Source organism: Embiotoca jacksoni, unplaced genomic scaffold (assembly GCF_022577435.1).
Source record: "Embiotoca jacksoni isolate LCO1_2020_lvr unplaced genomic scaffold, fEmbJac1.0.p SCAF_87, whole genome shotgun sequence".
Lineage (NCBI taxonomy): Eukaryota > Metazoa > Chordata > Actinopteri > Embiotocidae > Embiotoca > Embiotoca jacksoni.
The window spans coordinates 612,753-640,507 of record NW_027185444.1 but is presented as its reverse complement, the minus strand read 5'-3'; the positions used below and the strand labels follow the sequence as shown (position 1 = coordinate 640,507).

The 27,755-nt window shown below is 40.7% G+C and overlaps 2 protein-coding genes across 3 annotated transcripts; one reads left to right on the top strand and one right to left on the bottom strand.

The window, feature by feature from the left end:
* Positions 1 to 13,315: 13,315 nt before the first annotated feature.
* LOC138192497 (otoraplin-like) lies at positions 13,316 to 14,480 on the bottom strand. The gene is made up of 4 exons (XM_069139929.1): positions 14,286 to 14,480; positions 13,984 to 14,123; positions 13,663 to 13,773; positions 13,316 to 13,574 (listed from the first exon to the last, which is right to left on the bottom strand). The coding sequence occupies exons 1-4, from the start codon at positions 14,398 to 14,400 to the stop codon at positions 13,551 to 13,553; spliced, it is 390 nt and encodes a 129-aa protein (XP_068996030.1). The 5' UTR covers positions 14,401 to 14,480; the 3' UTR covers positions 13,316 to 13,550.
* Positions 14,481 to 14,848: 368 nt separating this feature from the next.
* On the top strand, positions 14,849 to 27,525 carry gtpbp2a (GTP binding protein 2a). 2 transcript variants are annotated; one of them, XM_069139927.1, is made up of 13 exons: positions 14,849 to 15,657; positions 15,899 to 16,148; positions 17,393 to 17,419; positions 18,115 to 18,299; positions 18,509 to 18,617; positions 18,901 to 19,098; positions 19,268 to 19,442; positions 22,954 to 23,173; positions 23,336 to 23,471; positions 23,598 to 23,656; positions 23,750 to 23,921; positions 24,234 to 24,398; positions 25,398 to 27,525. In XM_069139927.1, the coding sequence occupies exons 2-13, from the start codon at positions 15,954 to 15,956 to the stop codon at positions 25,584 to 25,586; spliced, it is 1,830 nt and encodes a 609-aa protein (XP_068996028.1). In that variant the 5' UTR covers positions 14,849 to 15,657; positions 15,899 to 15,953; the 3' UTR covers positions 25,587 to 27,525. The 2 variants fall into 2 exon arrangements, with proteins under 2 accessions (XP_068996028.1, XP_068996027.1); XM_069139926.1 differs by having other exon boundaries at positions 14,849 to 16,148.
* The last annotated feature ends 230 nt before the right edge of the window (positions 27,526 to 27,755 follow it).

Genomic DNA, 27,755 nt, shown 5'->3' with positions numbered 1-27,755 from the left:
TGAGTGAGTGTGTGGGATGGTGGTTACCATATCCGCATTGATTGCAGTGCGGATAGTGTCAGGAGCTCCACATCCGACAGTTTCATTCGCTCTGTCTCTTCGCTCCACTCTGCCTATAACATAGGAAGCTCCTGCCTGCTTCTGGCTCTGTGAGATAAGATGACAGGCCTTCACAGGTGGACAGATATCAAAACCTACGGACGACACTGGTCGTCACAATGGCAGAGGGATGACAAGTAATCACATATCACTACCTCGGCGTCTCGATTTAGATCACTCAATTTGACTTCACCTGTGGTCTTCTGGACACGAGAGCAGATAGTTAAGTGATTCTTTGGTTGAATCACATGCACCAGATGTGGAAACCAGGATGTCATCTGTGAATACATATTAGATGTTAAATTTGGTATGTTTGCGTCAGGAGATGTAAAGTCTCCTGAATCTGATACTCAGTAATTCACTGTGGAAGTAAGATTTAATTGCCGCTACTCTCCGAGCAGATTTGGCTTTAACGCTGTGTTGTACAGATCCATTACTTCCATCGCGGCAGCCGGAGAGTCGGATAGCAGGAAGCAGAGGGACAACACGAGGTTATGTTGGGCCTGATGTGCTGTGAGGCGTGGCGGACAGCACGGCCAGCTCGGGTGGAAACCCCAGCTCGATTTGTCACGGGCCACACAACTCGGCACCGAAGATTAACTCAAACTCATCACTCAAACACATTCTCACTCATCCCCAGCTTTTGTATCAGTCTGTCCAATTTCTTCCTCTCCCGCTGTCTTTCTACTGCAAAGAAGTATATCATTTAACATTTCCTCTCTCCTTCAGCTCCTAAAATACTCATGTTGCAACGTAAGTGCTGTTTACATCCCCCCCTGCGGGTCTGAGCGAGTCTCGGGAAAGGACTGTTCTGTCCTCCGGGATACAGGTAATATGAGTTAACACGACTCACAGCTTTCATTCGCGAGGTCCAGCACTACGCTGCTGTGATGTTTGGATTTTTCTCTCCGTGGGGCGGCATTATGGGCGCTATTGATATTCTTGCCGTTGCTTCTGCTCAGCCTTGAGCCAATGTTGTGCATACTATAAACCATGAAGTACTGTAACACTTTAACGCTAACTCTATCTAAATGGACCAGTGTAAAAAAAAAAAAAAAAATACATGCAATAACACTAATGCTACACCCGTCTATTGCAGTGAAAGCATCCATGTTTATGTTTTATTTTTTATTTTGCACTTAATCTGTTTTCCAGGGCTAACATAAGCTGTCATGTTTGAACATCCATTTACACATTTTCTGGGCAGTTGTTGGTATGGTTAACTTGTTCGCACATTGTTGGCACGAAGCAATATTTGTATTGGAGTTATGTTTCTGTTTACCTGGCGAATGGAAGTCCAATCTCGTTTCCCTTAAGCTCTGTTTTTTTGGTTGTCAGTGACTCCTGAGAGAAACAGCTGCTTCAAGCTCCGTAAACTAGCTGCTGCCTTTGCGTTAAATTTTCGCAAGCTGGCTGCTGACTTCATTAAACCCTGAGTTATTGGTCAGAAAGTTTGCTAAATTTATGTTGAAATAATATTTTTTTACAGCAGCCACAAATGAGCATTTAAAAAAAAAAAAAAAAAAAGTGCCACTGAAACAACAGTAAACAAACATTATAAGGTGATTGGGGCACATTTATTTAAATTAAGCTCTTACTGACTGTCAAGCATCAGGTTCTTTAGCAATGTCCTGTGAGGCAACAGCAGCACTACTTTCCAGTACTGCAACACATAACTTATTATCGTGCTGTCTTTATTCTTGTGAATATATAAATTGTTAACAGACTATTTTAATCTAATTGTATTGGCAACTTCGGCATGACAACTCGCAGTAGGATAATGTTAGCTAGCGAGCACCAGGCTTCCTCCGACAGTAAACTGCAGCCAAGCAAAGTGTGACATCCTCTTTCATGCTGAGAAAATTTGGTGTGCTCTGCCATCAAAGTTACTTTGTCGAAATAATACGCATTTTATTTCAAGCCAATACCACAAAAGAAACAAGTCAAATTTGCCGTGGTCTCAGATTTGTTACCTTTTTATACAATTACATTTTTGTTGGTCAGTAAACATCCTGAACGTGTCGGCCAATTGAACAATGTTGTTTTTTTGTTTTGAATATTGATGATAGGCCCCATAAGGGCATACCTTACACTAAAACATTACTTCCACAATATGAAATCAGCCTTTTCATACCCACCAAAAACAAATTGTACATCAAATTGTGTTATCACTAAGCACTATGTGTAATGTTTAATGTCCACTGACCGGAAAACCACGTGACTAACAACAATAATTCACATTAAGTTACCAATAAACATGAAATCAAAATCACATCTATCCCATGCATTAGCTACTATGACTTATCAGTCTCATCATTCTGTCTTTGCATCTTTTATATTCTGAAAGAAATGCAACTAATTGTGGTGTTATTTCCCCAGCTACATTATGTTTTATTCACCAGCTGGAAAGATAAACTATGAAATAGCTTTCCTTTCCATAAATGAAAAACCACTGTAATTTCTTTTCTCTAAGCAGATTCTTCCATAAATCCTTGAAGAAACTAAACATGAACTCGTTAGGTTTGCCTTAAGCCTCAGCATAAATATGGGGGGGGGGGGGGGGGGGGAGAAATGTCCTGTTATATCAGTGGAGTTTTCCCAGACTGGAAAAACAATACAGCCTGTAGCAGCCCATGCAGCTTTCCTCTCAAACAACAGTGGAAGACCAAAGGTACCACCTGCTTTGATATGCAGAGCATACACCGAATGTAAATTCAGTTTAATTGGAAAAGAAAAACAACTGTGCGAGCAAAGATTATGCATAATCACAATAATTATTTCCCTCTGTGTATTACTTATTTTGAGGTGAGTATTCTGTGCTGCCTAATGAATGCACCACCTAGGAGGGAATAAAAGGACATGCAAATTAGTGTTACAGATGAATCACATTTGAGAGAGAGAGAGAGAGAGAGAGAGAGAGAGAAAACATTCAGTTTGATTTGATCAATTAGCAAATTCACTTTCACTGATGGAAATAGTATATTTTTCAGTTTGCCGTGTCTCTAACATGTTTTAAGATTGCAGTATTTTCTTGCGTTAGTTTGACATCCGAAACTGAATTTCTCATGAACTTTTTGCAATCTGCTCATACTACCAAGGTATCGTCTTCCAAAAGGTCTTTGGGTTTCTGCTTTGCCGCTAATAGCCCTGAGCTGCAATAATTTGATTGTCAGTGTAACATTGGCAAATTGCCACTGACCTTAACTTTTAGGTAGAAAAGCAGAAAACATTGTTGGCGTTGTATTTTGAGCCAAGCCCATTTGCCAGCAGCCAATGCTCTGTGCCACATAATGGGATGATTTGTCAAAAACACAACAGTAATCAGCTAAATTATATCAGTGGGTGATTGAGAGTTTACAGTAAATTTGTAGATGCGCAATCCTCATCACTGAGACAAATGTTCATGCCCTGCATGTAGTCAGAAATGATGTTGCTGTCATGACTGCAGTGCTTTAATTGCCATTACTTGTGTATCATGCTGAGTGCCCCCAACATGCCAGAATCAAATACCTCTAACGCATTTGTTGCTGATGATTTTGATTGGACACTGTGAAAAACATTACTTGAAAGTTAATTTTTTCTAATCAAGCCTCCTGAGCTGGACCTAGTCCTCAGCTACTCATAGCACTGCCAACTTTCCCATTTTATTTCGCTCATTAAGTCGTCAGCAATGTCAGCTACCTCCAATCTGATGTGTGAGTAATTATCAGCTTAAGCCAGGCTGTGACGTTTGACAATCCCCGACATTGCAAGCGTTTTGAGAGAGGCTGATGAGACACCCTGACCTTTGAGGCACAACAGGAAATAATCACACTTTAACTAAAATCGCTGTCATAAGCCCTGCTGAGCTGCATGTCCTCAATTCAGACATACGTGTGCAAAAAAAAACAAAAAAAAAAAACAGACTAACATGAAAATTGAATACAGAGCAAGGTCATTCTTCCAATCTGCCTCTCTTAGGTAACAGGCATTAGAAATGATGTGCGTGAGCATCCTCCAAACAGACATTTCATATTCTTATTACGTCAAGAATCGAAATATGAGATTAAGAGATTGTATTATGATGACACAGCTAAAAAAAACAAACCACAAGAACTATTAGGTATAGAGTGTAAAATACTCAACCTCAGCCCATCATCTTCAGAAATGCGCCTGTTTTTCTAAGAAGCTCATTTCTAGTGTGTCTGTGACTACAGGAAGGGGACAGGCCAAGTGACCTTAGCAGGATATGATGACAAAGAGGTTGAATCATTAAAACAACATATCCAGCAGTCTCTGTGTGTGGGCTCTGATGCTCTTTCCATTTTAAAAGGACATTAGGGCTAATGGTAATGGTAACTCAGAGGTTTCCAAGCCTCTTTCCAGCACCGTCCGATGTGCTTGCAGCCAAAGAGCGTTGTCCATTAAGAAAGCAAACAATGGATATTTTTCATAGGTCACATAGGACATAGGACAAAGGGTAAACATGGCTAGGCCACAAACAATTAGTGGTTTATGATTTGCTTTAGCTATTTTAGCAATGCTAAAAGTTCTGATGTTATCCTCTAATAAGACAAACAAATAGACAGGAAGGAATGAACGAAACGGGTGACAAGGAGTAAAAATCACAAAGATATTGACATGATCATACTTAAGCATCAGTTACTGGGAACAAAGGTTACAATAGATGCAGGGAAGCTGTGTAATAATAAAAAAAAAAAATCGATTTTACGTGCATGAGCATTATACGTGTGGATACGCATATTTTTCCATGTCATTAAACTGAGAAGGCGCTTTCTTTCTGATAATGTGCTTCGTGTGTAAGCAGCACACACGTAAGTTACAGCAGCGACTCTCATGGAAACATGTAGATTGACACCTCTCATTGGACTCTTAGCACAGATGTGAGAACCTGCACCTTTTGAGCCAGCCTGAGATTAGTGATGGCCACAGTCCCTTTGTAGCTCCGTAACTGCACTGAGTTGACAGCGGCTAAGCGATATGCCGGCCATTGTGTCCAGTGACTGTAAAGTCAGCGCAGCTAATTAGCAGTTATGCCCTGTGCTGATTAATTTATTCTGTGCAGCCTCATGTATTTATTCGAGTAAAGGTAATTCATTTGAATATGGTTTAATTGTTTCGACTTCACAACCTCACTAGCCATAATCACTGTACCGTATTTTATCTAAATGATTAAAAGCCGTTCCCCTCATTAAAACCAGTCGACTGTGCAGCGGATGATGAGCAATGCTTCCTTCCAACACCTTCTTCACAGATCCACCATCTCATTGTAAAAACAGGCTGTGAGCAAAGTGTGTAAATAAAACCTGCACTGGCTGCTCCAGGAGGGTCAATAAAACTACAAGCTGAAATGCATTTAGAGATCCTCAATGAGAATCTCATTGTTCATTCCACCCCTGCGATTTGCGAGGATATCCCAGCCAATCAATACAAGGACCATTAAGCTTAACAAACCTGGGTCCTCTATAAACTGCCTGCAGGCTCTCTAGGACAGCCTGCCTACCTGTAAAGACTCAGAGGCAGGTGGCTCACACAAAGCAGGGTGTAATTTTGTTCTGACACACTGTATTCTGACACTTACTTGTCACCTAGTGCCCAGAACCTCTCACGTTACTGTACATGTGGTGACGCAGATAACCCCCATAACTAATAATGCTAATGTGTGCATGTGCATGTGCTCAGTTTAGACCACACTATTTGCTATGATTTGACATTCAGCAAATGGAGCAGTACATGACCAGTTTCCCCTCATAATGAGAAGTTCTAATACAGCAGGGTTTTTTTTTTTTTTTTTAATTATATTTTATCACTGACAGTCATGTTACTCTCTGGCAACAACCTTTGGGTGGCTGCAAGACTGAGATATGGAACTTGAATGAAACTGGATGAAAACTAATAGATGAACCACAGCCTAATGCGGTACGCCGACACACCACATCAAGATTCGACAGTCAAAATGAGAGCTGCTGTACCTAAAAATCCAACCATAAATAATCGCTCTGTGTTCAAGTCACTCCTCTTTACTGACAGCTGAGCTATATACCTCGACAGAATAAAATGTTTGTCTGTTTATTGTTATTTTTTGGAAATACCTATTAAATTTCAAGTTAATATATGTGTTCATAATCCTGATCTCAGAGTAATGACCAACTTAGGGCTATTTTTCCAGCTTGCTGTGTATAACACTGCCTATTTCTTATAAAATATTACTGCTTAATTAAACAATATTGCTGTGTGATATTGATCACTATAGTAAAAAACACATGACAGAAAACAATTATAATTTTGTCGGCAATACAGTTTAAGATGTCTGGAAAGCACAGAAAGCACAGAACAACATCACAAATGTTGCATAAAACTCCACACGAGAACATTTGCTTCCATCAGACCCATACGTCTGCGAGTGGAAACACACTGCAACACACACTTTTATTTCACTGCTTAATTGCCTTACTTAGTCTTGCTGCTTTTGTAATGGGTAATTGGTTGTCATGACAAACACTCTATGGCTATTCATAGCTCAGAGGCTTGTGCAAAAAAAAGAGAAAAACATTCGAAGATTTCTGATGGAAGCTTTCCTCGCTAGAAATATAGCAAATGTTAGCCTCTTTTTTTTTTTTTTTTCTTTACTCCAATTAATCTGTAAGCCTGATGCAGGGATGCTCCACAGGACAAAATGGACCCACTTTACAAGAAAACATTCAGTTCTAAGTGTCCTTAACAACATATAAGCGGGAACTAAAGCATTGTGTCTGCTAAATAGTTTTTCTGATGTTTGCAGGTAAATCATAAAATTAAAAAAAAAAAAAAGTCATGCTATTATCACATTCAAAAGTATGCTTCTGTTGAGATGTTAGGGACTTGTTTCTTTTTCTTTTTTTTTAAATGCAATGCCATGGGAAGTACGCATCAAACACAGCAGACAACCTCAGAGGACCTCCTGTCATGTGTTACTGAAACACATGCATTATTTACAAGGAAATAAAAAGACAAGACTGTGAAATATCTGTGACCTCCAAGTCACAATTTGACTTCTATAACAAAAGGAATAAATAGAGGATGGCTTTGCTGCTTTCAGCTACTGGATACAAAATAACTTTTCAAGACTTTGCAAAACTCAGACATGTTTACAGGAAACATGTTCATAATCGAGAGATTCTAAAGAGGACTGAATCATGCACGCTCACATTCAAACAAAAGGGCAAATCTGACATCAGAAAGATGGGGGGAAGGGGAGGGGGGTTGTATTTGGGATTGTTTCTAGCCACCTGACAAATATCCAATATTTACATACAGGCTTGTGTGGGGAAAGCACACAGACACCTTATTTTGAAACCGCAAACTTTTGAGTACTTAATGAGATATACAGTATGCTTTGCTGCATTATCACTTTTTTAGGGATAGCATTTCCATAATGACGGAGTGGCCAAAGAAATATTTGTGTCACGCAAACGCAGTGCAACAAGCTGATTATTAATGGGAGAAGTCTCGGATAAGGATAAACCTTTAATCATTCATTGATGATTGGTTAGTATTCAACCTGTTCACACCATTCACATCATTTATTTATTACGTGCTGGACTTTAATTACATTTGTATCATTGATTACTTTTATAACTAATGTGTCAAAACTGTCTCAGAACAAGGTCTGGTCTCTTGAGTTACATTTGTTAAAAATGACAGGCTAATACACCTAATTTCCTCCCGGTACCATTCGTTTCCTGTCTTTTTCTTTCAGCATTATGACCTAGAAGAATTTCATTAGCCAAATACAGATGGCTGCTTTACATAAGGCATCTCTCGGATCATGGTTGATAAGCTTCTGACACACTGCTGAAAACACCACTCCCACTGTCAAACACGTGCATACAGTTACCTTTCGGTAAATCTCTTTGGTAACCATGGTGGCAGGCAAAACAGAGGCAAATAAAGTATGGAAGGAAGTCCTCTCAGATGTAAAAGGTGAGGGGAGCCTTGTCTTGCTCACTTGAGTTTATTCAGGTGTGGCAGTGACCATTGAGTTGAGGAAGAAAGGTGGAACAAAAAAAACAAAAAAAATCCATACCTCTCTTAAACTCATTTAGCTGTTTTCCTCCTCTCCGCCCTCAGAGCCGATCCTCACACACACTTTCTAAGAGACATTAAGGCAGTTCACTGGAAGATGTATGCGCATTCATTTACTTAAAAAGGTTTTATACAATGAACACGTGGATCACTGGGAAATGTGACTTGTTTCAATGTTAATCTATTGTTCCTCTTTCTTTCTCAAAATGCAAGTTCTCAAATGACTTCTTTTCTTCCATCAGAAAAGAGCTGTGCACATCAAATAGTAGACACAACGGAGTGCTGAGCTGTTCGGAGGGTTGAACACACAAGAAATTAAATCAATGGCTTCTTTGTGCGGTTTTGTGACAGAGAATATGGGGGGAATTACACTAGCTTGTGCAATTATATGAGTCAGAGATATAACAGGGAGAACACGTGGCTAGAAAGAGAAAGAATATTGTTGAAGCTGCACTTTTCTTCTCAATGAATCACTGCCATTATCGTTGAAATATGGCAGCGGCACCGATGACACAGCCTGCTGGTAGGCACACACTCGTGACACAAAACAAGACTGACAAATGCATTTTGAAACATAGAGGATATTAATCAGGTGAGAAGGACACCACTGATCCCCAGGCTTCAGCAGTGATTGATTTGGGCTGACTGATTGATTGATTAGTTCAAACAAGCAGTGAGCTGGCATTTTCTGACATTCTTGAGGAATATTTGTGCCGACAAACCCCATCATTCAAGCACCTAGAAGACACTACCGATTAAGACAGATTTTGCCTCTAGTCGTGCATATGTACATAGGGTCTTTCACCACACTGGAGAATAGCAAATTCGTTTTCTGTCTGCCATTGTCCTGAGTAAATATCTTTTTCTCAGGGGCACAAAGCCAGTTGTTTGCCAACAGAAAGAAATGAGCTGCTTCAATCAAAAACATTCACCCTGAGTCATCCCATGGCCTCAGAGATATACAGCATGTTTGCGCTTCAAATGTTCTCCTTCTCAATTTTGTATTTATTTTACTCTCACCTCAGTCCTCTTCAGTCTAAGGTTTAGGGTCATTTTTCAAAGCCAGACGAGACTGAGTTATTCTTTTAAGTGCAGTGCTCTGGAGTGTTTTGTTTGCCCAGGAACTTCTCCCACACAAATGTTTGTGAAAGGATCTTTTGCTGACTATATTTCTCTCTCTTTTTATAATTGCCTCATCTTTGGAAAAAAAGAAAAGAAAAAATCCTTCCGTGTATTATAACTTGCTGTATTTACACAGACAGGCCAGGCATGACTTTTTTGGAGATGTAAAAAAAAAAAAAAAGGAATCATGTTTTCCCGAGTCTAAAATGTCACACTCAGATGCTAACCAGACCTGAAGCTGTTGATTTCTCAGCTGCAGGGTGCTGTGCTGCTGCCTGTAGAGGTGTGGCTGTGACACCGGATGGAAAAACAAAAAGCAAAACAATCTACTGTAGGCTGCGTTTGGCAGCTGCGCTCACACAGAGGAAACAGACGTACACAAACATCAATCTCTTCTGTCACAGTATCCCTGCCTGTCACCATGGAAACACCCTAAAGCTACAGCTGTCTGGCGGAAGATTGACTTAACTTGCTGCGATTTCTGAATTTTGAGGATTTGCATAGGCCCACGCACTCTTACATATTCAACTGGTAATCGGCTAAAAACGATCCTGAGCTTTTCACGTGTTTGGGACAATTGTTAGTAACAACCACTGAATTCAGCTCATTTGTGGATAATGTGTAATGATTCCAATCTCAGTCCAATATGACGACATATTGAGAAAGGGGCTATTTGTCTGAACGGAAATTATTATCAAAAATGCCTCTGGAAATATTTCATTTTCCTCTCCTGAAATTGTCCCTGCTTTGCCAGGACCCTCAGACATGCCCCGGGTAGGTTTTTCCTGAGTGACATTTTGTGGAAGCACATCTGAACCACATTTGTATTGATCTATGCGGAGAAAGGGGGAGATTGATCGCGTGTGTGACAGCTCCATTTCCTAAACTTGTAAGCATACCTTTCTAAGAACGCCTCAGGTCAGGCCGACCTAAACTAATGAAAAATTACCTGTTTGCAGAGACCTCAAAAATCAATGCATTCAGCATTCATGACTTCCGGAGATAGCAAGGAAATGAAACTTCAGCTCTCAAGAAGAATAACTAAATCACTGCGTCTTACTTTATGGAAATTAAACGTTTGATAGTCCACTGTTTTAAATAAGGACGATTTGATTGGGACCTCAGATTCACCAGCATATCTGGGTGGGTGCTGTGATGCAGAGAGAGAAAAGATACAGATTATTCAAAACCAATCAAAAAGAGATTTGGATCATCTTTTGGGAAGAGTCTTAACGGTGACAATACGTCAGGCCACGTTTAATCACGATTGTTCTTTGGAAGCTCCGTGTATGTATGGGTGTGTGTGTGTGTGTGTGTGTGTGTGTGTGTGTGTGTTTGAGACAGACAGATGTAATCTCTTTGGGGAAGTGATCATTCATATCACATCATTTTAGCACTTTTGGGTTGTGTGTGCAATACTTTATGAAAAAAATACCCTAACAAAAGCTCGACTGGTCATAAAATCCCAAGTGGCAACAAGCAGCCTTTGTAAGCTTTCAAAGAGGTCTGACCTTACATGTATTACATACAGTGGGTACGGAAAGTATTCAGACCCCTTTAAATTTGTCACTCTTTGTTTCATTGCAGCCATTTGCTAAAATCAAAAAAGTTCATTTTATTTCTCATTAATGTACACTCAGCACCCCATCTTGACAGAAAAAAACAGAAATGTAGAAATTTGTGCAAATTTATTAAAAAAGAAAAACTGAAATATCACATGGTCATAAGTATTCAGACCCTTTGCTGTGACACTCATATTTAACTCACATGCTGTCCATTTCTTCTGATCCTCCTTGAGATGGTTCTACTCCTTCATTGGAGTCCAGCTGTGTTTAATTAAACTGATTGGACTTGATTAGGAAAGGCACACACCTGTCTATATAAGACCTTACAGCTCACAGTGCATGTCAGAGCAAATGAGAATCATGAGGTCGAAGGAACTGTCCAAGGAGCTCAGAGACAGAATTGTGGCAAGGCACAGATCTGGCCAAGGTTACGAAATAATTTCTGCAGCACTCAAGGTTCCTAAGAGCACAGTGGCCTCCATAATCCTTAAATGGAAGAAGTTTGGGACGACCAGAACTCTTCCTCGACCTGGCCGTCCAGCCAAACTGAGCAATCGTGGGAGAAGAGCCTTGGTGAGAGAGGTAAAGAAGAACCCAAAGATCACTGTGGCTGAGCTCCAGAGATGCAGTAGGGAGATGGGAGAAAGTTCCACCAGTCGGGGCTTTATGGCAGAGTGGCCCGATGGAAGCCTCTCCTCACTGCAAGACATATGAAAGCCCGCATAGAGTTTGCCAAAAAACACATGAAGGACTCCCAGACTATGAGAAATAGGATTCTCTGGTCTGATGAGACCAAGATTGAACTTTTTGGCGTTAATTCTAAGCGGTATGTGTGAAGAAAACCAGGCACTGCTCATCACCTGCCCAATACAATCCCAACAGTGAAACATGGTGGTGACAGCATCATGCTATGGTTTTTTTTTTCAGCTGCAGGGACAGGACGACTGGTTGCAATTGAAGGAAAGATGAATGCGGCCAAGTATAGAGATATCCTGGAAGAAAACCTCTTCCAGAGTGCTCTGGACCTCAGACTGGGCCGAAGGTTCACCTTCCAACAAGACAATGACCCTAAGCACACAGCTAAAATAACAAAGGAGTGGCTTCGGAACAACTCTGTGACCATTCTTGACTGGCCCAGCCAGAGCCCTGACCTAAACCCAATTGAGCATCTCTGGAGAGACCTGAAAATGGCTGTCCACCAACGTTCACCATCCAACCTGACGGAACTGGAGATGATCTGCAAGGAAGAATGGCAGAGGATCCCCAAATCCAGGTGTGAAAAGCTTGTTGCATCATTCCCAAGAAGACTCATGGCTCAAAAGGGTGCTTCTACTCAATACTGAGCAAAGGGTCTGAATACTTATGACCATGTGATATTTCAGTTTTTCTTTTTTAATAAATTTGCACAAATTTCTACATTTCTGTTTTTTTCTGTCAAGATGGGGTGCTGAGTGTACATTAATGAGAAATAAAATGAACTTTTTTGATTTTAGCAAATGGCTGCAATGAAACAAAGAGTGAAAAATTTAAAGGGGTCTGAATACTTTCCGTACCCACTGTATGTAATACATGTAAGGTCAGACCTCTGTATTTATTTTTTTGAACAAATTCAGTGCAACAGTCTAAAACAAACTGCTGTTTTAAAAAAAAAAAAAAAAAAATTGTATTCGTTGGTTGATCAAAACAAGGAATATATTAACAGAGAAGAATAATAAACCAGTGACGATGGACGCACAGGACGCTGCAGAGCACAGACAGGTAACTTTCGTGCTCTGAACCTTTGTAACAGTTATTTACTTTGGATAGTTTAATATGTCAGGTTATGTTATTAAACGCAGCTAACGTTAGCCAGCTAGCCTGCATCAATACATAAGGCCAATCACATGGACGTGGTGCGGATTTCACAAACCTGGAGCAACTTCTTCCTGAAACGTCTTCACTTGTTGATGTTGCTGAAGTGGGGGCCACTTCCTGTGAAGGGTGGTTGAGGTCGACTCCTCTTGGAAAAAAAAAAAACCTTCTCCTGTCAACAGTTATCTAGCAAGTAGCTCGCTGACTCGGTTGAGATGACAGGTAAAATAAAAACAAGACGTCACAAACAGGAGAAAATCCCCAATAACCACTTCAGGGTTGAACACTTCACCTGTAGGTGGCGATAGGCTCGTGTGGGTTCCAAAAATGATGGACAGGACACGGATATTCAGGATAGAGGTCAATAGTTTTACACCAAAGTGTGGTTCACGCTTTCTTGTCATTTGCAAGTGCTTTCATCAAGCTCCAGTGTTTACTGTAAACAAAACAGAATATTTTATATGTTTATGAACAGGAGAAGATCTGTACAGCAGCTACCTTCTAGTTGTAGCAATTCCTGGTTACTAGTAGGAATTGTGATTACCCAATCCTGAAAAGTAAAAAAAAAAAAAATAATAATAATAATAATAATAAAAGCAGCATTTTGGCGTGGACATGGAAGAAAAAAGATTTATTGAGCAAAAATATCTCAAGCAACACATAGCTGACTGCACAGCAGGTGTGTTGGAGCTATACAAAGGGATGAGAGTCCAGGTTTTTCTTTCAAGCTGAAGCGAAGGACGTAATTGGACTTTAGTCTGAGACCGGCTCGGCAGAAGAAAGACCTACTGTTCTATAAAAGCCAGAGTTATAAAATAAAGAAGGGCTTAGGCCTCAGTCTGCCGTGCCTCAGGCACAGTAGAAGTCCATGTCCTGCAAGAAAGGCAAAACATAATGTGGACCACCACCTACAACTCTATAAAATGAATATAAAGTATTCCACTTCGACCAATATACTCACGGTTGTTTGCATCTTAACTGCGTCTTCAGTAAACTTCTGTGTCTCCTTGACCACAGTTGCAGGGAAGTATCCAATGATTCCCATCTGGTCCACATACCGCGCACCGTAAACCTGCCAATGAAAATAAGATAGCCTCTAACAAGCACGACGCTGTATATGTTTTATGCATTTGACCTTTAAATAATTAAATGCTTGTTCCATTTCATATAGAGTGAAATTAGTTTGTTTGTCACAGCTGTTGAAAATCCTCTGTGCCTTTTTGTAAGTGATTCTAAGTGTGCAGTGCGACTTAATAACATGCAACAAATACTGTGCACATACACTCCCAGACCAGAAGACTCCACTGCCCTCCGGTGGTATGAGTTTAGAATACACATAAACCATCTGACCCTTCCTGAGGTTGATAAATCTGCAGTCAGGAGCTATGAAGTCATCCAAGGCTGTGGCCATTGAGAGAACATCTAATAAATACCATAAAACAAGAGAGGAAAGGGACATATTAACATCTACTATTTTAAAATGCTGTCGAAAACGTGCATTATATTGCATGACTTTGATATAGGATAGTTTTCAGAGTGCATTCTACACACTGTATCTTGCTTATCTCCAATGCTCTGACTTACATGAGCACTCTGCATCTCCACAAATCTTGTCGTCTGCGAGTTTATCCATGAAGACGGCCCTTGCAGTCTGGTGCAGTAGTCCCACACAGAGCAGAATCACCAGTGGATAACTCATTCTCACCAAAAGAGAAGAACCAAAGTGTTGCAAGTGGGTACAATATGAATGTGGACGTTTGAAGGAAGTTAAGGCTATAAAAACAAAACAAAAAAAAAAAACACTTCCCTCAGCCAGGGCTGAATGGGCTGAGCCCCTGCATCAGAGGTCGCCTGACCAATCAGTGCAGAGTTTTAGAAATGCCAGACTCTGGAACTATTTATCTCCCACAGGGGAGCAGGCGGACTTTTCTCAAAATGCAGTCTCTTTGCAGGAACAAGCGGTCACAGTTTATGTGAACTGTGTGTTAACAAGCCTATTAATTTGCTGAAATACAGAGTATTTTTTAAAGGTTCCTAAAAGTGCTCTCTTTCTGGACAGACAAAAATGCACAGCAAGAAGCAAAGTTAACTTTTAAGGCATTTTATGTGAGTACAAGTTAAATCAATCTAATCTATTGAATCTAAACCTCACGTAAACATGCAACTAATCCAAGATCATTCAAGAAATTGAACCAAACCTAAAGTCTACCTTATACGGAAAGGGTTAAATAATCCTATGAAATACAGAGATACAATTTCAAATGGTGTCAAAAACTACTCCAAAATACTTGTTAGCCATTCTCAACTTCCTCTCAAATAGAAAATGTGGCATTGCAACTTCTGCGTTCTGTCAGCAAGAATCTCTCTGCTTTATTTATTTATTCATTTTTGGCTGCTTGCCAGGTTAAAAAGTTACAATCTAATAAAACTAAGTCCAAGTCCATTATTATTAAGAAATAGACTGGTTGAACAAGCTGATCTAAACTTTGGGTTGCAGTCATTAAACCTTTAAGGGTGAAATAAAACCTCAAAAGAAAGTAAAAGAACTGACAGCAAACTGATCACAGTGTGAACGTCTTTTGTAGCTGAAATAATGAACCTAAACCTTGACAGAAAAAAAAAAAAAAAAAAGACATACTGAATATGAATACACAACTGAAGAGGTATTGAAACCACTAAATCCCAACCTGGAGGTCAAATTCTACATGTTGAAATTGATGACAAGTCTTTCGATTATGTTTCATCATGTTTTGTAGGCAAACTTTCCAAAAAAAAAAAAAATCCTTGCAAACAAGAACGTCATTTCCTTTTTCGGCCGATGCAAAAAAAAAAACATCGTGCGTGCGTGCGCACCCAGGTAGCTAAACGGGCGGAGTTTAAACATGCATACAATGTAGTGCGAGTCAGAAAACAAAGCGAACCTCTCACTTGCGGTCCGGTGGTGTATAAAACAGGCGTATCCTTTGACAGTCATTGCTGTGACGTAAGCGCAGTAAACTCAAAAGGACAGTCTCGACCGAGCTGTTATTGTTCGGTTTGAAGAGTTTGGGGGAGGTCGGTGCTTTGTTTTTATTTTTTTTTTGGGGGGGGCGGGTGCGGTAAGATACCATCAGCGGGCTAATTTCACTGAAATACTTGCACCTGCATGCCGGGCCGGAGTTGTTGTTGTTTTTTTTTTTTTTTTCTTAACAGCGCAGCATCAATATTTGTCCAGGTGGTGGTAAGCTAACAAGTCAGGTCCCAAAGTAGCCGATGGATGCGCGGGTATCGGACTTATTTGGCTCGGGAAATGGACACGGCTCTGGATCTCAAGCGTCCAACGTCAAGCCGGGAAATGGCCACGGTGTAGCCCCCAAAAAAGCTTGCGCAAAGAACAACAAAAAAGCCAAAGCTCGATTCTCCCGCAACTTCAAACCGAGCAACAACACCCCGTATCTACCTCCCGAGGTAAGGCTGGAAATTACGCACAACAACAACAACAACAACAAACAACAACAACAAAACAGCTAGCGGCAGTCGAGCTAATACTGCTCACGACCGCGTAGCGAAGTCTACATGTAAACAAACAAGTTGTTTGTGCGTGTGATCGTGGATTTTGTTTTCTCCATTGCGTTTCCTGTCGCCGGGGTTAGCCTCCCTCCTCTCGACTGGTCGCCTGAACCTGCAAGTGACACGTATAGCTTAGTCGGTTCGGGGAAGCGCACGGGATGGTTATATCGGGCCAGGATTAGCGATCTTGGCCGACAATTTATTATTTGCGATTCGCGTTAGTTTTTACACTGTCGTGTTGATTGGAAGCTGCTCGGATGAACTGAGCAACTCGTGTTTTTCGCTGGCTGTCAGAAGCGGAACAGCTGTGTTTGTAAACAGGGGTTTGGGGAGAGGGGTGGGGGCGGGTATTACAGCCGGTACGTACAATATGTGTGAGCCATCAGATTCGTGTCCCTGCCCTCTGGGTATCCTTACCTCCAAACATCTCACTTCTCACGCCTAAACCTAACCGATGGGTCACCAATGAGATAAGGCTATTATCACGGTCCCTGATGTTCACTCGGCTAAGGACTGTGTTGTTGCACCAAAGCATAAACTTACTTGATTAACCTGTTTACAGCGTTAGAAGAAAAAACTACGTCACCTCAAAGCTTCCTAAAGCCTAAATACTGTGTCTTAACTCGGAGGCAAATACAAACACATTTGTTTTCAGGATTATGCTGTGTTGTCAAAATTATTGCAGGTTGCACTTAAAGAGATAAACTGTACTGTACTCCGGCGCCATGATCGTGAACTCTTAATTAACATATCCCATGGTGTCAGCTGCAGGTTCCAGCTGATCCTTGAATATGATGACCTCACGGACAGCTGACAACTGACTAACTGCTTAGTTAGCCTTCACACGCTGCAACTTGATGTGTAATTAGACAAGGCAGGCAGACAGACGTGTAAACATCAATATAAATAAATGTGAGGTTAACTAGTCAATATCCCTCAAAGTGGGACAAATATCTCCCCTGTATAGGAACAATAGTGATCACTCCAGTGACCGCCTATTCACGGGACACTGACTGCTCATTCAGTCAGATTGCTTTCGTTTTTGTTTTTAAACAAATCAATAACCTGTTGTCTCACTTCTCTTCAGTCTGACAGCTGTTGTCCCTTTTCTGTCTCTCTTTGTTTCTCTCCCGGTCTCTCAGGCTGAAGAGGGAAATATAGAGTACAAGGTAAGCAAATTAGCTGTGATGCAAGAACCTTTTTTTTTTTTTTTTTTTTTTTTTAAGAGTACATTTGGGTTCCCTTGTAAAGAGTGCTTGTTGATTTACATAACATAAAGGTGGTTAATGTGTAGGTCAGCCACTTCATGACAATAGTGTAGATTAGATTAGATTAAGACTTTATTAATCCCACAGTGGGGAAATGTGGTCGTCACAACACAAAAAAGGTGCACACAATAAGAAAACATTTACAAATAGGTATACATAAATAAGAAAGATACAAAATAATTATTTTAGGAAAAAAAAAAAGCAATGAATATATATATATATATATATATATATATATATATACACACACAGACTTCATACACAAAAACAAATAAAATTATGTTAAATTATGTTATTGGTCATTACCATCAGTCAGCTACATATAGGTAACATGTCAGAATATACTAGTGCAGTCTTGCCATGGAAAGTCAACACCACCGTGGATTAACGAGAGCATTTTTAGTATCTGGACAGCTGCTTCCCTGCTACCTCAACATAGACTTTATTTGTTTTTTTTTTTATTGCCCCAGTCCTACAGTGATCCTTTGTAATGTTAGTTCATTGCATCAAAATGATTGAACTACCATCTAAACAAATTACAATTTTAAATTTAGGTTTTAAGTTCAGCGACATTGTTCTGTCTTTTCTTTTTCTAGTTGAAGCTAGTGAACCCCACACAATACCGCTTTGAGCACCTGGCAACACAAATGAAATGGAGACTGCAGGAGGGCCGAGGCGAAGCTGTCTATCAAATAGGTGTTGAGGACAATGGCATGCTGGTGGGACTGTCAGAGGAGGACATGAGGGCGTCACTAAAAACACTTCACATGCTGGCAGAGAAGTAAGTTCAGAGAGTGTTTTATTTACTTTTTATTTTACCAGGTTCACAGTTGGTTACTTAAATACTCCTTTGTTACCCGAACTAAACAACTTGCAAGAAAGGTTACACGTTGGTCCCCAATATGCAAATGATATAATATAGGTTTACCAGAAATAAAAAAAAAAATACAGAATTCACATTCTAAAACTTATATATTTTTTTCCTGACAGAGTTGGAGCTGACATTACAGTTCTCAGAGAGCGGGAGGTGGACTATGACTCTGACGAACTTCGTAAGATTGCTGAAGTTCTCATTCGCAAGGTGCCAGATGACCAGCAGGTTAGTGGGGCTACTGTGAAGGCGTGGTGTTTTTTTGGCCTAACCGCAACAGCACCACCGGCACTATAAACATGAATGTTGCTGACTGAGTTACTAAGCGATCATAGTTTCATTGTTGGTCGACCAAATGTTTTGGCCATCCGTTTTAAATGAAAAGCTCATATCGATGGCAATAGCCGAACCAGAGAGGCCCAGATGTCCCTGTTCCTCGCAGCTTCTTCCAGGTCTTAAATTCGCAGGCATTTTTCATGCATTTTTTTTACTTGGTGTTTTTTCCCGGCAGTTCTTGGACCTGCGAGTGGCCGTACTGGGTAATGTGGACTCGGGTAAGTCCACTCTGTTGGGGGTGTTGACACAGGGTGAGCTGGACAATGGACGGGGAAGAGCGAGGCTCAACCTCTTCAGACATCTACACGAGATCCAGACCGGACGCACTTCAAGCATCAGCTTTGAGATCCTTGGCTTCAACAGTAAAGGAGAGGTGAGGGAAGACCCTCTGCCAAAGAATGAACAACATGACTTTCACTGTTCGAGTAGCTCTTTCTTAGCCTCACTCTTATACAGTGATGTATCAGTCTTTCTTTCGCCAAACCACTGCATCAGGAGGTAATGTTAGCAACTGATAACTAGCTTCACTTTTTTTTTCCTAGGTTGTGAATTACAGTGAGTCTCGGACAGCAGAGGAGATTTGTGAGAGTGCCTCTAAAATGATCACATTCATTGACCTGGCGGGTCACCACAAGTACCTGAAGACCACCATCTTTGGCCTCACCAGCTACTGTCCGGACTTTGCGATGCTGGTCGTCAGCGCAAACACTGGCATTGGTGAGCATTCGCTGATCAATTACATTTTTACGTCTAATTTCATACAAACTTGAGTATTATTTTATGTCGGCTAAATGTGCTACTCTCACTGTGTTTATCCAGTCACTTGTTTATTCAGTTTGGCCAAGTTGAGAGGGGATCTGTCGCAGGCTGGTAATACACACTTGCAGGACTGGTCTGTCAGTGTGCCCATGTTTGTGTAAATCACACCTCCACACTGTAGTGGATTTAACCAGCTGTGGCTCAGCACTTTTCAGGCATGTGATATTTGACCTTACATAACAAACCACCCCTCCACAACACCCCCCTTTATCCCTCCTCCTCGGTCCCTGCTGGCAGTGCTAGTCCCAAAATATCTCAAATACCATCCATTCACGTCAGAGGGGTTGGACCCACAGGAGGTAGTTCTGAGCTTGGTCTGCCTCTAAACCTGCCTCCTGCAAATGGGTCAGTAAGTTAGTGCGGATTTCAACGTTGCTGACTTTTACAGAAAGGACATAACACTTGCCAGTCACCGGATATCAGGCCCCAAATACTTGCAGGCCTCAGCCTTGTTGTTCTCTGCGACTGACTACACTTCTTTTTTTTTTTCTTTTTTTTTTAATAAATTGAAAATTTTAGAGTGAGTTTCATCAAAAAGTCCACACACATCCAAAAGTTACATTTCCCTCTACAAGAAGACGCTGTTCTCTGTAGGATTCAAAATAAACAAGAAACAGACAACAGCTCAATAAACTTCTAGTTCCTGAATTAAAGAGGAAAATGCAAATAAGCCTATCATGGGACACAATCTACCAAGGTAAACAGTGATTTGCGTATTGTTTGTGTTACAAATGGGCTTTTCACAGTCCAACTTTACCCAAATTTATATATATTTTTTTTTTAAATTCAACTTATTTAGTTAAAGTACCTTCTGATAAATTTCTGATTTTTTTCATTAAAAAAAATAACATATTGAACTTAATTTAGTGAACTTATTTCAACGCCTTGTTTTGTTTATCAATTCTGTATCAGTGCATAACGTGCTTCTACCAACCCAGACCCTTAATGATAACGGCAAGTGAGACCGAGAGCAGGATGCTTGTGTACAGGAATCTGTACTTTGAAACCTGAGCTGCTGAAACTGGTAGGACAGGTCAGACAGTCATCAAAAACACAATGTTTGTTTACTTTTTGTTTCCAACTGTAAACAGAGAACACCTTTTGATGTAATTTGTAGGATTTGATATTCAAAAAAATGTTGGCAAAGTGGGATTCACAAACCACACTGCGCACCACCAGGGGACACTGCGGCCCCGAGGTCGCTCTGCCATTGTGACATACAGACGGTACTGACAGATGTCTCAGAGATCTCTGCTTGGCTCACCTCTGACAGATGACTGCGTGAAGGAGGAGCTTTAACCGGTGACTTTAACAAGTGAACCCAGTTGAGAACTCGCTGTTAAAAAGACCTTTTGTAAAGAATCTTTATGCTTTTGGAAGCAATGCCCTGAAGTTACATTCGGTTACAAAGAAATCGGTTATTTTTCCTTTTGCTAGTGACAAGGAGACTTGTATATATGAAACCCGAGCTGTTGGGACAACACTTGTTACTTAGCACTGCAGCTCACAGCTTGTCACAGTTATTAAGTGAACTATATTCAGCAGCTGTTAATGTATGGCGGGCAGGTTTCAGCTGTTTTGTAAGGTCATTTTGAATATATGATTTCACAGATTTTGCTAAAGGTTATTAACAAAAAGTCCTAATACATGTTTTGAAGTTATTTGTTTAGGCTTTTAAAATCTTTGTCACCATTGAAACAATTTTAACTTAAATTTTTTGCTATTATTATTTTTAGAAAAAGCCCCAAAAAGTGTTTTCCAGCCACAGTCACAAAAGAATATACAGGCTCAAAAAACTTCGACCTATTAAGACTATTTTATTGTTGTAAATCTGTGGCTCTGGTACCTTTGACCTGCATGTCCTTCAATAAATAAATATAAGCATTGTTTTATGTTATGTGTATATATATATATTTATTATTTACATTCATTCAGCAGTGATGTACCACCACCAAGAGAAAAGTACACCCTCTGCTGATAAATTCAATTCAAAATAATTTATAAGGTAAATAAATTCAGTCCCTACATTTAGAAAAATAGATTTTCATCCTGATAAACAAGGAAAAATTCATTCACTGTTTTAACCTCTCGTGCGTAATAAGGAAACGATATTGAAATCTGAAAATAAAAATAATACTGCAATGCTACACATTTTTTAAAGCCTAGTTCTTCTTTAATTCATATTTATTTATGCTTGAATCTCTGTATTTTTTCCCACTTCATTGCCGTGTTTATGTGGATTTCTGGTCTAAAATAGGTGCCCTATACACGTTGGGGGAAATGGGGTCAAGAATGAGAACTGCCTCAGCTATGCAACAGAGAGTAAAGGACATGGTGTTTGCAACCCAAGATCTCCAGCTTTAATTATGAAAGAGTAATGGATCTGTGTAATGAATATGGTTCGTCTTAGGTTGTCTGTGACAAGCCAACAAGCCAAAGGGCAAGTCATCATAATTCTGTGATGCTTTACTGTGTACCGTATTTCGAAACCTTCACCTCAACCAGAATTAAAATTTTTGCAATGCGTCGTCGTTACCTTGGATGAGCTGGAAATAACAGCAGCAGAAAAACACTGCGCTGCTCACCTGGCAAGAGGTCAGAGTATTTTGAGCGTCCGTCAACCTATAAATGTATGCTTCGGGACTTTATCCTTAAAATACCTTGTGACACAAGACTAAGTCGAGACCCGAATCCGAGCCGAGACATAACTTAGTACATGTATCACTTTCTCTCAGGTGCCAGCTTTGTTTACAAATAAACATAACAAACCAGGCATCTGTTTAAGGTCACTGGCTATCCCTGGACAAGGTCACTTGGTTTTTAAAAGTTATTTTTTTTTGGCACTGTGGACCAGCTAGGTATCAATGACATAATAACCATACACTATATGTTTGAATGTTTTCCTGCACTGCTATCCTGTCTGCCTCGTGCGATTACATAATAATCATACGTCATGGTAAATTCTACCTGGTCTTATCAGTCTTGATATACGCTCTTTAACTCTCATTATGTGCCACGCCATAGACAGGCAATGTTATCTTAGCTCTGTCTCGAACAGCCCAGCTTACAATGCTGTAATAATTTCCAACGAGCCGTTTGCCATTCAGCGAGATGTCAATCTTTGGGTTTATGCACAGAAAAAAAAACGTCCTCGTCTCGGAAGACTTGATTTCATATCTGACATTTTATTTGTTTCCTACGAAGATCCCTTTCTGCCTTTTTAATGCAAATTACCCTGGAGAAACGCACTGACCGCATCAAATAAACAGTGCCTCGTGTGCTTGGACGGGAAAGCTATTTTAGTGACATGAAGAAAACGCAAAACAAGACGTAACCAATATGTAACTGAATTCCCTGCCTCATCCCCCCCCCCCCCCCCCCCCCCTCTCTCTCTCTCTCTGTTTTCCAGCTGGTACAACATGGGAGCATCTTGGCCTGGCCATGGCTCTGAAGGTGCCCATCTTCATCGTTATCAGTAAAGTGGACCTGTGTACGCGGGCCACTGTGGATCGCACGGTGCGGCAGCTGGAGCGCGTCCTGAAACAGCCGGGCTGCAACAAGGTGCCCATGGTGGTAGGCAGCACCGACGACGCCGTCACAGCAGCGCAGCAGTTCGCCCAGTCACCCAGGTACGAAACACTTCTGTATCCGCAATTAACACATGTTCATGAACCTTTCTAGTTCCACATGTTGCTCCCTCTATAACTTAAAACACTTATAACAGTCGAGGTTAGAAACTACACGGTATTATCTTTGTGTCCTCGTGATTTGCTTCGTGCTCTCCCTGGCAGCATCACACCCATCTTCACCCTGTCCAGTGTGACTGGAGAGAGTCTCGACCTGCTCAAGGTCTTCTTCAACATCATCCCTCCTCTCAGCAACAGCAAAGAGCAGGAGGAGCTCATGCAGCAGTTAACTGAGTTTCAGGTAAGTCTCAGGTGAAGTTTGTTTATGCATGCATACGATCAGCCGGCTGTGATATACACTCCCCCAGATGAAATGTAAACAGGTTGATGATTTTGATGGGACTGACAACCGTGTGCATCATTACAGGTGGATGAGATCTACACGGTGCCAGAGGTGGGGACTGTGGTGGGAGGAACTCTGTACAGGTCAGTCTGTTCAAATGCTTTTTTCATTCAAGGTACATGTATTTATTTATAGCGTGGACCTTCCCTTACCCTCTATTGTCTTTGACCATGCAGTGGTATTTGCCGCGAGGGGGATCATCTTGTCGTAGGGCCCACAGACTCGGGCCATTTCCACAAGTTGACCATAAGCAGCATACAAAGGAACCGCTCAGCATGCAGGGTACTGAGGGCCGGCCAGGCTGCGACACTTGCCCTGGGCAACTTTGACCGGTCACTACTACGCAAGGTCAGGCTCTTGATGTTCACTTTTCTTTGTACAGTGTGTGCCCGTCTCTGTATTTTCAAGGAGTGTGTCTGATGTGATATTTTATCATAGATTTTCGTATATATATATATATATAAACAAAATAGAAGATATCCATAAATCAATGAGGCAGGCAGAATCTAAAACAAACGTATACGTATAAGATAAAACAAAAAAATTATACCAAGACATATTATTGCATTAAAGAGTTATAATTTAGTATTGACTAATTTAGTATTAATACTCAGAAATCTAGTCTTTGTGTACCACCATCCTTGTGTTTTCCACTCACAGGGCATGGTGATGGTGAGTCCGGAGATGGATCCTACCATCTGCTGGATGTTTGAGGCTGAGATCGTGCTGCTCTTCCATGCCAAGACCTTCCACAAGGGCTTCCAGGTTACTGTGCACATTGGCAATGTGAGACAGACCGCCACTGTGGAAGCTGTGTACGGCAAGGTTAGTCCATCCACTGAGCTACGACCTTTCCAGCCTGAAAATGTATTTCAGCTTAGATCCCAGTGAGCAATCTTCAACAATTTATGTCCCAGCTATTGGACACTATAGGTTTCTTCTTAATTGGTGTCAACTGTCTCACATTCACTCACAGTTTAATACAAATTATAATCCAATCGAGCACATATCCGTTGTCAGGTTGCTGTTCATGCTCATTTGTAAGTTTGTATGCGTTGACAATTTGGGCAGCAACTGAGCGACCACAATTTAATTGTAATGTTTAGATGACCACTGCTGCTGTCATGCTGCTTGGTCACCTACCATGCTCTCTGAATAACACATGGGAAGGTCACAGCCCAGAAGGCAGACTTTAAGATCTGTGCTGCAGAAAATACACTAACTAAATAAATAGCCAATCAAGTTGAAGTAGGGCATAACGCGGTCAGCCCCACCTGGCATCGAATTTGTGCCATCCGCTTTTATTGGCAAAGGCTCTGGGCGTCCATATTGTCTTCCCACATTTGAGGAGCTTGATATTGCATGGGGTTGTCCCCACGGAGCGCTCAAATGTAATTGATAATACAATTTAAAAGCTATTCTATCCTGTCACTGACCATAAATTGTATAATAATGATCAACAGCTACCAAGGATTTTTTTTTTTTTTTTTATATATCATGCATTAATCTGGAATAGTTTTTGTCATATGTAAACATGGGTGACATGATAAAATCTGGCCAATGGTGTCACACCACTCCATTGAGTCATTTGAAATATACAAAAAAAACTGGCTTTGCAAGTATTTTATGAGGAGAGATAAACTTGACATGTTTATTAGAGCTCAAGGATATATACACAATACATTTTGGTGAGTAACACCGAGTGTAAACTTAACGTTTGTTTGCTCACAAGCAAACTCCAAAGAACCTTTTCTGCTGCTGCACTTGACCCATAATGCTGTCTTTGTTTTATTCCTCTTCTAATGCTACATCACTGTACCACAGGAAGAGCTGAGGACAGGGGAGAAAGCAGTGGTTCTTTTCAAGTTCATCAAGCACCCAGAATATCTGAAGGTAGGAGCGAAGGTGCTTTTTAGAGAGGGTGTGACCAAAGGAATCGGCCACGTCACCAAGTTGCAGCCCATCGCTCAATACCTACGATCCCAGAGCGAGGACGAGGACGAGGACGCCTAAAGTTTGTCGGACAACCTCAGCAGGAACCACCGTCCCAGCCTAAAACAAGGTGCTTTACAAACCACTTCCTGCTTTCTCCAAAGGCCGCTGTGCTCTTTTCCCTTCATGGTAAATCCCTTTTACAGGATGTTGTTGTTTTATCACTCTTTTCCAAAGCCTTGTTACCATCTTACCTGTTTGTCCTCTTCAGCTTTTTAAATAACTGATATTTGAGTCTGTTTTCTGATGGTGAGGTTTAAAATGTTACTTTCTTTGGCAGTCATCAGGGGAAACCCCTCAACCATCTGTATGGCACATTCACTGAGCAACACCTACCAAAGTAATACTGAGTGTGACAGAGAACACACAGTTGCAACGTACAGTGCCAACCAGGAAATTACACTCTCACATCCATAATGTAGTGATGCTTCCAAAGGTTACACCTAAACGCACTCCTAACACACAAAATAAAAAAGGCTCACACACACACACACACACCCACTGAAATATAAATGCCAGTGTTGACCCACCTGTGGCCGAATAACTGATCACAACTTAACAGTTGCAAGTACGACATGCTTTGACATTAAGGTGTATCACTAATGTAATACAGGGCGATGTTGTTGTCGTCGCCACAGCAGCTTGTCTGTTACCAGCATAGTGCCTGACTGATAATCACAAACCTCTGATTTCACTTTCGAATACTCTTAAATTAAATTCCTTATGTTCTAATGTGAGATCAAAGAAAAAGCAAAGAGATGTATTTGTGGGTCTCGGGCATAGCTTGTCAATCGCACGGAAGCTAAATCACCCTGCTTCTAGCTGTGATGCTGACAAGGGCACTTTATGATGGTGAAGGAGAGTAATGCGAGGTATGTAAAGTTGGAACATGGCCCAGTTTGTCAGTCTGCCAAGATGACTCGTATTGGCAACCACCTTTTATGTGTCACATTTGTCTGAGAATTATTTTTTATTCACAAATGATGCCTCACGATGAAATGGTGAGAAGGTTTCAATCTCGCCGCCTGCCTTTCAAGTGCTTTAGTTACTCAGGTCACTGTAGATAATGTCTTAGACAGCATTCCACTTTCACAGAAGGACTCCAGCGGAGGTTTCTGTTGCTTACTTGGGACGACGGGAGAAAAAAGCAGACAAAGTTGTGGTCTCTCAAAGAGATGTGTTTGATTATGCATTAGTATGTGAAGCTGCCCGCTGACGCAGCTACATTTAAAAACAATTACATTTGAGGTACTTGATGGCGTCTCTTCACTTAAGTTACTGATGTCACAAACTTTGAAGGGGTTTAACACAGTGCCTAGTGGAACTACTCGTTGAGTAGCCTTCCGTCACAGCCCAAAGTTTTACAATTTAGTCAAGAAAATCTACTTTAGTTGGTGCTACTATGAGAAACAGCTTTTGATATTTGAAATACAACTTTAAAAAAAAACAAATGTTCATACTCTGTTCAAGGATCTTTGTTGGCCTTACCACCTGTCTTATTACTGGATGTTGATGTAATTTATACACACGTTACTGTCCCGTTGACATCAGTGATATCAGGACAACTGAAGTCTGTGCTGTTGTGTTGCACTCGCGTTGTTTATGCACAGTTTGTGTGCAGTCAAAGATAAGGTAAACTAAGAATGCGTTTCAACCAAAATATTTTATTACATTTATAAAGATTTCAGGTGTTTAAGTTTGTTTTAATTGATCTCAGAAGTATTTTATAGATTTCGAGTAGTTTCAGATTTTACAGTTCTTTCAAAAACTTTTTTCACTGATGTCTTTTAAAGAACACCGGCGCACCTTCACTTTTTTGAAATCACGTTCGAGGCCTGTTTATTTCCTTTTAATTAAAAGTGTAATATTTTGATTAGTCTTTGGGTGACATGCAATATTTATGTACAGATCCAATTTGTGTGTCATGATGTACATGAATAAAACTTTTATTGCTTCTTTAGCACGTGTTTTATTTTGTTCTATTACATAAAACACAATACTGGTCAGTGTTTTCAACCATGTCCTCATACACCTTCATTTGTTTTCTGGCTCTTGTTTGACGGAGCCATGACTCACTAAACAGAATTGAGTTTTAATAGCCATTGTTTTGTTTTTTCCAATTTTCTGGTGTGACTCCTCCCTATTCAGCTCCGCAGCTGATGCAAGACATTGCAAGAATAGCTCACTCAG